Source organism: Juglans microcarpa x Juglans regia, chromosome 6S, assembly GCF_004785595.1.
Source record: "Juglans microcarpa x Juglans regia isolate MS1-56 chromosome 6S, Jm3101_v1.0, whole genome shotgun sequence".
Classification (NCBI taxonomy): Eukaryota; Viridiplantae; Streptophyta; class Magnoliopsida; order Fagales; family Juglandaceae; genus Juglans; species Juglans microcarpa x Juglans regia.
The window spans coordinates 4953155-4963280 of NC_054605.1; the positions used below are offsets into that span (position 1 = coordinate 4953155).

At 41.8% G+C, this 10126-nt stretch overlaps 1 protein-coding gene across 1 annotated transcript; it reads left to right on the forward strand.

Moving 5' to 3' along the window:
* Positions 1 to 4459: 4459 nt before the first annotated feature.
* LOC121236544 lies at positions 4460 to 5443 on the forward strand. The gene is made up of 3 exons (XM_041132995.1): positions 4460 to 4741; positions 4796 to 5112; positions 5224 to 5443. The coding sequence occupies exons 1-3, from the start codon at positions 4460 to 4462 to the stop codon at positions 5441 to 5443; spliced, it is 819 nt and encodes a 272-aa protein (XP_040988929.1).
* Positions 5444 to 10126: the final 4683 nt, after the last annotated feature.

Consider the following 10126-nt stretch of genomic DNA (forward strand, 5'->3'; position numbering starts at 1 on the left):
GTTTGATTTTAAGTAAGACAATTATAATATTTATGAAGAGCTCTAAAAATATTATAATCGTCGAAAATCATTTTAATATTATTATTAAAAAGATTCCAGTTATTTAAAATATTATGAGATTTAAAATTATGTTTAAAACTCTAATTAAATTAAATGATTTTATTCCTTAAAGATATTAAATAAGACTTCATCATTTTATTAATGATGAAGGAATATTATAAAATAAACTAAAGTTTAGTTTAAATAATATTCTACCTTAATTCCTCTTAGTGCTTTTAGTTAAGTTAATGTTTACGCATTTTCAAATCAGTGTTTTAATCTCTTATTGTTAAATCGTTTTGAAGATTCCAAGATGAAGGGACTGGATTAAATATCCAGACCCTCTCTCTTTCTCCCTCACTTTTCCCTCCCCTCTGTCTCTCCTCCCTCTCCCTCACACGTACGACGTACGCCTCCCCCTCTCGCCCAATTATTCCATAGCCCAGCTCGGTGCCGCCACGCACCACCGCCACCACCACTGGCGTCCTCCCACGCTGGCAAGCTTCTACCACCGGAGCCAAGCCCCATGCGCAGCCCTTCTCTCTCCTCACAGTAAGTTGGCCAAAATGGGTAAAAACCCATTTCTCTTCCGTGCACCGCCGTGCGCGGCCACCAACGGCCTTCCCTCTCACCGGTGAACCTCTTCCATGGAACCCAAGCCATGGCAACCTCCCTTTCCCCTTCTGTCGCACTCACGAAGGAAACCCATAAATGAGTTTCGCAAGGCTTCAAGGCCACCGACGGCCCTAGCGCAGCCGTGTGCTAGATCCAGCCCCATCGAATACCACCAAGAGCTTCCCCTTCCACCGAAGACCTCCCCTAGCCACTCCCAAGTCCAGCCGAGCCACTTAGCTCCCTCACTCTCTCTCACTCTCCCACAGCTCCTCTCCACTTCACAACTTAGATCTGCCGCCGTGGACCACCGGGGCGCCACCCCAGCACCACCACAAGTTCCACCGCACCTCCATGGCCAGCCATGACCAGCCGAGCCTCCCTTCAAATTCCCATGTCGAGACCCATGGCCTTAGCTCCTCCACGAGCCGCCGTGTCTCCGACGTGTGCCACCTCGGCACCACCATGAGACCACCACTCCAGAACCGTGACCCAACCCTCCTACACTTAAACCCACACCTCTAGCCACCTCAAATGGCCAAGACAGCCACTGTACGTGGGTTAGCCGCCACGTACGACCCTTCCGACATCATCAACCGTGACGGTCAGTGAACAATGCACGGGTTATCCTGTCGGTGGTATAACCCTCTATCCCTCGTTATTTATGTTAGATGTTAATTAGCTGATTAGGTTGTTGACTGTGCTATTAGTATTGTGGAGTTCGTTGTGTAGTGAAGTGTTGGGCGTAGTTAGGAAGTGTGCTGTGAAGTGTTGTGGACTGTGCTGTGTAGTGTGGTTGTGGAATATGAGCTGTAATGGTGGCGTGGCGTCATGTGGATTGGGAAGAGAGTGTGTACTCTCATGGCATAGTGTGGATAAGGAGAGTGTGATAACCGGGCTTTAGGCCCAGCCCCTTTGCAGTCAGGATGAAGCCCAGCCCACGAGCAGCTTGTGATGGACGGACGGCGTCGTTTTGGGGGAGGGATTAATTCCCTTTCTGCCGCGTACTGTTCTTCTTCTTCTTCCGCAATTTACATTTCGATCAGGCCATTCCGTGATTCTCTCCCTTCCCGTGCAACTGCTTCCCACGCCCCACGATTTCTCTTGCTGATTCCGCGCATGAAGAGCCTTCCTCACCACATTTACAAACCACTCAGACTCTCTCTTGCGTGGACTGGTGTTTCATCCTTAGCCGACATAACTGTCTCCGTGGGTCTCGAATTTTCTGGTTCTTCGAAGGTGAGCCATTATTTTTTTTTCTCTTCCATTCTATGCTTTCTTCTCGGGCTTTTCCATCTGGTTGTGATTTTGCTTCGTGGGATTTTGGCACTTTACAGTAGACGGTGAGCACCAAGTCTGGGCGTTGGATTGCCTCTGTTTTTTAGTTGTTTTCGGTAATTTTCCCGCCACCCATTAAATCCTTAGTTCTCGTGATTCTTGCTTGCCGTTATACATTCATAATCATTTTATTTCCTTCCTTCGGTTTGTTTATCGCACACACACACGCTGCTTGGTTTGGCCGTGCATCACACTTAGTCATAGATTTCACTCTGCGCAGACCTTTGGCATTTTCAGTAAAGGAATATTTGACATTTATTTTTGAGTTGATGTTTTATGTGTTGGACTGCGGTAGAGTGTGTTGGAATTCTGAGTGTGAGGAGTATAATTTGGATGAATTGTGAAACTGTTTTGGATTTCATTTGAGACTATTTAGTGTAAAAGGATGGGTGTTTTGAGCTAGTTGTTTTGAATTCTTATGCAAGTTTTGAATTATTGAATGACTAGAATATTGATGCTTTCACTGAAATTACTTTATTCGGAGGTTGGAAGTGAAGTTTGGTTTGGGTTATGTTTTAATTATTGGAGTTGCGGTTGTTGGTTTTTTTTTGGAAATAATTATGATTGGTTTGGTGTTATAGAAGGTGGTGGCTGTTTTGGATTTTAAATGCGAATGGTTTGAAGAGAGAGTTGTTCAGGTTTAAATTGTTAGATAGTTATGGAGCTGTGAAGAGACTGTTTTGATTTATTACCCAATATATAGCAGCCTACTAGATTGGTTATTAATTGATAGATATATGTTTCTTTTGTTTAGGTGGTGTTACTATTAGAGTTCCGGCTCAAGGTGTTGATAGTACGAAGAAGTCAGGTAAGCGGGGTTCATATACTAGTTTTGCATAAAATAAATAAAATGAGGTTGACTTTGAGAATAAATGTGTTTATTTTCTTTTGAAAGAGATGATCTGAAAACAACCTCAGATGTTTATTCTGCATATGCATAAATTCTATATAAGAGAAAGTGTTTTTCTGTCATGACTAGTGTAGACATGAGCTAGTTTTGTGTACTGTACTTCTGAACTATGTAAAAGAGCGAATAAGGAATTCTAAAAGTTTTGTTATGAACAAATGAGAATACTTTGTTTATATTTATCTCGAACATGTGAAATGATCTGAAGCTTTTAGTGATTTGTTTTGATATGATGTGTCATCTGAAAATCTTGGCATGGAGTTCTGATTCTGTATATGTGTGTAACTGGATTTTCGATGAAATCCGTTCTGTTTCTGTTAAGGCCCAGCCACGGGTATAATGGTGGTTTATAACCCTACCACGGGGGTGAAACATGGTATACGGCCCAGCCACGGGTATAATGGTGGTTTATAACCTTATCACGGGGGTGAAACATGGAAAATGGCCCAGCCACGGGTATAATGGTGGTTTATAACCCTACCACGGGGGTTAAACATGGTATTGTCCCGATGTGATATTAAACGATGATAAGATTATGATGTTTCAGTTTAGAAATGCCAACGGATTCTCTTTTTGGAATAAGTATATTTTTTTTCTAAAAAAATTTCGCTCTAATGTTTTTGTACAAGTTTTGTTTCTGCATTCTGAAAGTAAATGTTTTGTTCGGCTTACTAAATGTTATAAATGCTCATGTTTACATGCCAGCATATGCTCTCTGCTTGCTGAGTTGTTGATAACTCACCCCTTTATCTCCATAATATTTCAGATGACATTGATGGTTCAGCTGAAGATCAGTATTAGAGTCTATGGAGAAGATTAGCATTGATTTGTTGTTGGGTATCTCATGATATTAGTGTTGGTGTTGGAGGTTAATTATCCTTCTTAAGTTTACTTCAATGGATTTAGACGATTTATGGAGACTATGTTAATGTTTTATTATTTCTAATTGTTATTTGAGACATGAAGAAGAGTTGATTTTTATTTGGGTTGTTGGACTGAATATTGGACAAATGAGTTTATTTGATTTATTTAATTGAAGTATTTACGTTCGATTTGAGGTTTGAAAAATGGAGATATTCTTGAATTTGGAAGTACTCTAGCCTTGTTAGAGCTGATTATCAGGTTTTAGGAGTTAACTCTCCGGACCCTCGGGGTCGGGGTGTTACAGTTGGTATCAGAGACAGGTTTGAATTCTGCATACTGTAGACCTTGGAGGTTTAGATATCTGTGGGTTCATAAGATGTGGGAATTTCAAAATAGGAATCGGAGGATTATAAGGATAGTCATGGGGGTATAAGTATGAGTTTCAAGGACATTAAGACTGTTCTTGATGGGATTTGAGGTTTAGATTTGGCTGATGTTAGTAGTTGAGTTTGGAACTTTGAGAATTCTAATGATATATGTGTGTAATAAGTGATGCCAGATTGGCATAGTTATCTGATATATATATATATGTATATGTGTTTATATGCATATTTTATTTACCCTCTTATTTATTTCTATTTATTTGGTATTTTTGTTTTCTTTTATTTTAGAACGTTTCACCGAGTTTAGACTTTCAGGATGGCTGCTCGTCGTAGAGTTCGAACTCTTGAAGATTTGAATGAAGACTACAATGGTGGGGGTTGCACGTTCGAACAATTTAATCGAACACATCCTCCCACCTTTGATGGAAGAGGTAATGCGAACGCTGCGGAATATTGGATACAAGACATTGAAGAAATATTTGGTGTTTTGGATTGTACCGATCAGCAAAAAGTCAAGTTCGCAGCATTCAAACTATCTGGAGAAGCAAAGAGATGGTGGAATTCTGAGAAAGTTATCAGGGAAGCTGAGGGGATTGGGGTAATTGTTTGGGCTCAATTCAAACAGAGTTTCTTCGATCGATTTTTCCCTTAGGCCGATAGGGATGCAAGAGCCCGAGAGTTCACCAATTTGGTGCAAGGGACCATGACTGTGCGCCAGTATGCTGCAAGGTTTGCAGAATTATCACGTTTTGCTGCATACTTGATTCCCAATGAGGAGAAAAAGACTAGGAAGTTTGAAGAAGGTTTGAACTACAGGATCTATGAGCGGGTGATGGTCTTACAGATTCAGAATTTTTCAAAATTAGTGCACAAGGCGACGCTAGTTGAACAGAATCTTAAGAGGGGTGCTGAATTGCAAGAACAGAGGAAGAGAGCGGCTCCGCAAGGGTTTCCTAGTTCGGATCAAGGGTAGTGGAAAAAGAAAAATGAGGGGAGCAGTTCGAGTCAGAGACAGATGCAGGGAAATCTTACACCTAACCCCTGTAAGTTCTGTAACCGCATACACCGTGGGGAGTGCAGGAAGGAAGTGGGATCATGTTTCAAATGCGGTAAAGATGGGCATTTCATTAGAGAATGTCCATTGCTTGCGGAGAACAATAGAAGGCCCAACCCACCCCAAAACTTCAGGCCGAATAGTCAAGGCAACAATCAGCGGAGGACGGTACCTGCTCGGGTGTTTGCTTTGACACCGGGAGAAGCTGAGGACAAGGAGGATGTCATCACAGGTATAATTCTCTAGCCATCTCTTAAAAAAATTTTTTTTTTTTCCTTGTTGAGAATTAAGGATTATTTATCTTATTATCTCTATGGGTTGGATGACATAACCAGGAATTATTCCCTTATTTCTCAATAAGGCTACTGTTTTATTTGACTCGGGGGCTACCCACTCCTTTATTTCAATGGATTATGTTAAATTATGCCCCATTGATGCTGATGAGATGGACTACAATTTGAGGGTCTCTACCCCAACTGGTGATATAGTGACTTGTAACAAGATTTTACTCAAGTGTCCTATAACTATTAGTGGGAAGGAAATGCCAGCTAACCTGATAATCTTTCCTATAACTGGGTTTGATGTGATTTTGGGGATGGATTGGTTAGCTTCCAGTTATGCTAGTATTGACTGTTTTAGAAGAGAAGTAGTGTTCAAGTTTCCGGAAGATGAGGAACTTCGATTTATGGGTTCCAAGGTGCGTATCCCTCCATCAGTTATTTCTGCTTTTCAGGTTGATAAGTTAATACGTGACGGGTGTCAGGGGTACTTGGCTTTTGTGGTGGTTGAACCAAAGGAAGAATTGAATCTAGAAGAGATTCCTATTGTGAGGGAATATCCAGAAGTTTTTCCTGAAGATTTGTCTGGATTACCGCCTGAACGGGAGGTAGAATTTGCTATTGAATTAGCCTCAGGCACGGCGCCTCTTTCCAAAGCCCCTTATCGAATGGCGCCATCAGAGTTAGCCGAGCTCAGAGAACAGTTGCAAGACTTGTTAGACAAAGGTTTCATTAGACCTAGTGTGTCACCTTGGGGAGCTCCAGTCTTGTTTGTGAAGAAGAAGGATGGGACAATGAGGATGTGTATAGACTACAGGGAACTGAATCGGGTGACCATAAAGAATAAATATCCGTTGCCCCGCATCGATGATTTATTTGATCAGTTGCAAGGTGCGCAGGTGTTCTCTAAAATTGATCTCAGATCGGGTTATCATCAATTAAAAATCAAGGCGGAGGATGTGCCTAAGACAGCTTTCAGGACTAGGTATGGCCACTATGAATTTTTAGTCATGCCTTTTGGTTTAACCAACGCCCCAGCAGTATTTATGGACTTGATGAATCGAGTATTTCATGAGTTTCTGGATAAATTTGTAGTGGTGTTTATTGATGATATATTAATCTACTCCAAGAGCAAAGCCGAACATGAAGACCATCTGAGGCATGTTCTAGGGACACTCAGGGATAAGAAATTATTTGCTAAGTTGAAGAAGTGTGAATTTTGGCTTGAGTCTATCGCATTTTTGGGACATGTGGTCTCAAGGGATGGCATTTCTGTAAACCCCGGGAAGATTGAAGCAATAGTTAACTGGACTCAACCAACCAATGTGCACGAAGTTAGGAGTTTCTTGGGTTTGGCTGGTTATTACCGTCGGTTTATAGACAATTTCTCAAAAATAGCGGTTCCCCTTACCGCCCTTACTAGGAAGAACAGCAAGTATGTTTGGACTGAAAAATGTGAAGAAAGCTTCCAGGAATTGAAGAAGAGATTGGTGACGGCCCCAGTTCTAACAGTCCCTAGCGAAAGAGGAGGATTTGTAGTTTATAGTGACGCTTCCCGTTTGGGTTTGGGGTGTGTTTTGATGCAGCATGGAAAGGTAATAGCTTATGCTTCTCGGCAGTTAAAGACTTATGAACAAAATTACCCCACTCATGATTTGGAGTTGGCCGCCGTTGTCTTTGCACTTAAAATCTGGAGGCATTATTTATATGGTGAAAGGTGCGAAATCTACACGGATCACAAGAGTTTGAAATACTTCTTCACGTAGAAAGAACTGAATATGAGACAGAGGAGATGGCTCGAACTAGTCAAGGACTATGACTGCAACATTAACTACCACCCAGGCAAAGCTAATGTTGTAGCTGATGCACTTAGCAGGAAGCCAGTGGGACCGATAATCGCAACTCTTACCACTCAGCCCCACTTATTAATGGACTTGGAAAGAGCCACTATTGAAGTAGTTGTGGGTGATCAACAAGCATTAATAGCCAGTTTAATAGTTCAACCAGCTTTGATAGACAGAATCAAACTCGGCCAAAAAGAAGATTCTAAGTTGGCGAGATTATTTTAAGAGGTAGAAAAAGGGGATAAACCTGAGTTTAATGTTTCTGAAGATGGAGTGTTAAGGTTTGGAATCAGATGTTGTGTGCCGGACAGTGTTGTAATAAAAAGACTTATCCTTGAAGAAGCGCACCGATCCCCTTACACAGTTCACCCGGGTAGTACAAAAATGTATCGAGATTTGAAAGAGTCTTTTTGGTGGGAAGGCATGAAGAGAGAGATTGCTCAATTTGTGGCTCAGTGCTTAACATGCCAACAGGTGAAAGTAGAACACCAACGACCAGCAGGGTTATTGCAACCACTTCAGATTCCAGAATGGAAATGGGACCATATCTCTATGGACTTTGTTACAGGCCTTCCACGGGCACCGACCGGACAAGATGCAATTTGGGTGATAATAGACCGTTTGACGAAGACAGCTCATTTTGTACCTATCAAAGTTTCTTATAAGTTGGAGAAACTAGCCGAGCTTTATATACAGGAAATAGTGAGGTTGCATGGGGTACCTGTGTCCGTTGTGTCAGATAGGGATCCGCGTTTCACTTCAAAATTTTGGCGAAGCTTACAAGAGGCCATGGGCACTAAGTTAAATTTCAGCACAGCATTTCACCCACAGACAGATGGTCAGTCGGAAAGGACCATTCAAATTTTGGAAGACATGTTGAGAGCTTGTATGCTGGATTTTAAGGGGACTTGGATTCGACACTTGCCTTTGGTCGAGTTTGCTTATAATAACAGTTACCAGGCTAGTATTGAGATGGCACCTTATGAAGCACTTTATGGTAGGAAGTGTAGATCCCCTTTATATTGGGACGAAGTGGGGGAAAGACAAATTTTGGGTCCGGAAATCATTCAGAAGACAACAGAGAAGATTGAGACCATTCGAGCTAGAATGAGAGCAGCTCAGAGTCGACAGAAAAGCTATGCAGATAACCGTCGTCGCCAATTAGAATTTGAAGTTGGGGACAAGGTATTCTTGAGGATTGCACCCATGAGAGGGGTTATGAGGTTTGGAAAGAAGGGTAAGTTGAGCCCTAGGTATATCGGACCATTTGAAATTCTTGATCGGATTGGACCAGTGGCTTACAGGGTTGCACTACCACCCGCACTCTCAGGCGTACACAATGTATTTCATGTATCTATGCTAAGGAAGTATGTACCTGACCCCACCCACGTTATCGATTGCGAGCCTCTTCTTCTTCAGGAAGATTTGACTTATACAGAAGAGCCGGTGCGGATTGTAGAGAGGAAAGAACAAGTGTTACGTAATCGGACTATTCCATTGGTTAAAGTGGTATGGAATAATCATGCTATCAGTGAAGCCTCTTGGGAATTAGAAGAGGATATGCAAGTCAAGTACCCACAGTTGTTCGACGATGATCCTAATTGCTTGTAACAAATTCCGGGGACGGAATTTTTATAAGGGGGGAGAATGTGATAACCGGGCTTTAGGCCCAGCCCCTTTGCAGTCAGGATGAAGCCCAGCCCACGAGCAGCTTGTGATGGACGGACGGCGTCGTTTTGGGGGAGGGATTAATTCCCTTTCTGCCGTGTACTGTTTTTCTTCTTCTTCCGCAATTTACATTTCGATCAGGCCATTCCGTGATTCTCTCCCTTCCCGTGCAACTGCTTCCCACGCCCCACGATTTCTCTTGCTGATTCCGCGCATGAAGAGCCTTCCTCACCACATTTACAAACCACTCAGACTCTCTCTTGCGTGGACTGGTGTTTCATCCTTAGCCGACATAACTGTCTCCGTGGGTCTCGAATTTTCTGGTTCTTCGAAGGTGAGCCATTATTTTTTTTTCTCTTCCATTCTATGCTTTCTTCTCGGGCTTTTCCATCTGGTTGTGATTTTGCTTCGTGGGATTTTGGCACTTTACAGTAGACGGTGAGCACCAAGTCTGGGCGTTGGATTGCCTCTGTTTTGTAGTTGTTTTCGGTAATTTTTCCGCCACCCATTAAATCCTTAGTTCTCGTGATTCTTGCTTGCCGTTATACATTCCATAATCATTTTATTTCCTTCCTTCGGTTTGTTTATCGCACACACACACGCTGCTTGGTTTGGCCGTGCATCACACTTAGTCATAGATTTCACTCTGCGCAGACCTTTGGCATTTTCAGTAAAGGAATATTTGACATTTATTTTTGAGTTGATGTTTTATGTGTTGGACTGCGGTAGAGTGTGTTGGAATTCTGAGTGTGAGGAGTATAATTTGGATGAATTGTGAAACTGTTTTGGATTTCATTTGAGACTATTTAGTGTAAAAGGATGGGTGTTTTGAGCTAGTTGTTTTGAATTCTTATGCAAGTTTTGAATTATTGAATGACTAGAATATTGATGCTTTCACTGAAATTACTTTATTCGGAGGTTGGAAGTGAAGTTTGGTTTGGGTTATGTTTTAATTATTGGAGTTGCGGTTGTTGGTTTTTTTTTGGAAATAATTATGATTGGTTTGGTGTTATAGAAGGTGGTGGCTGTTTTGGATTTTAAATGCGAATGGTTTGAAGAGAGAGTTGTTCAGGTTTAAATTGTTAGATAGTTATGGAGCTGTGAAGAGACTGTTTTGATTTATTACCCAATATATAGCA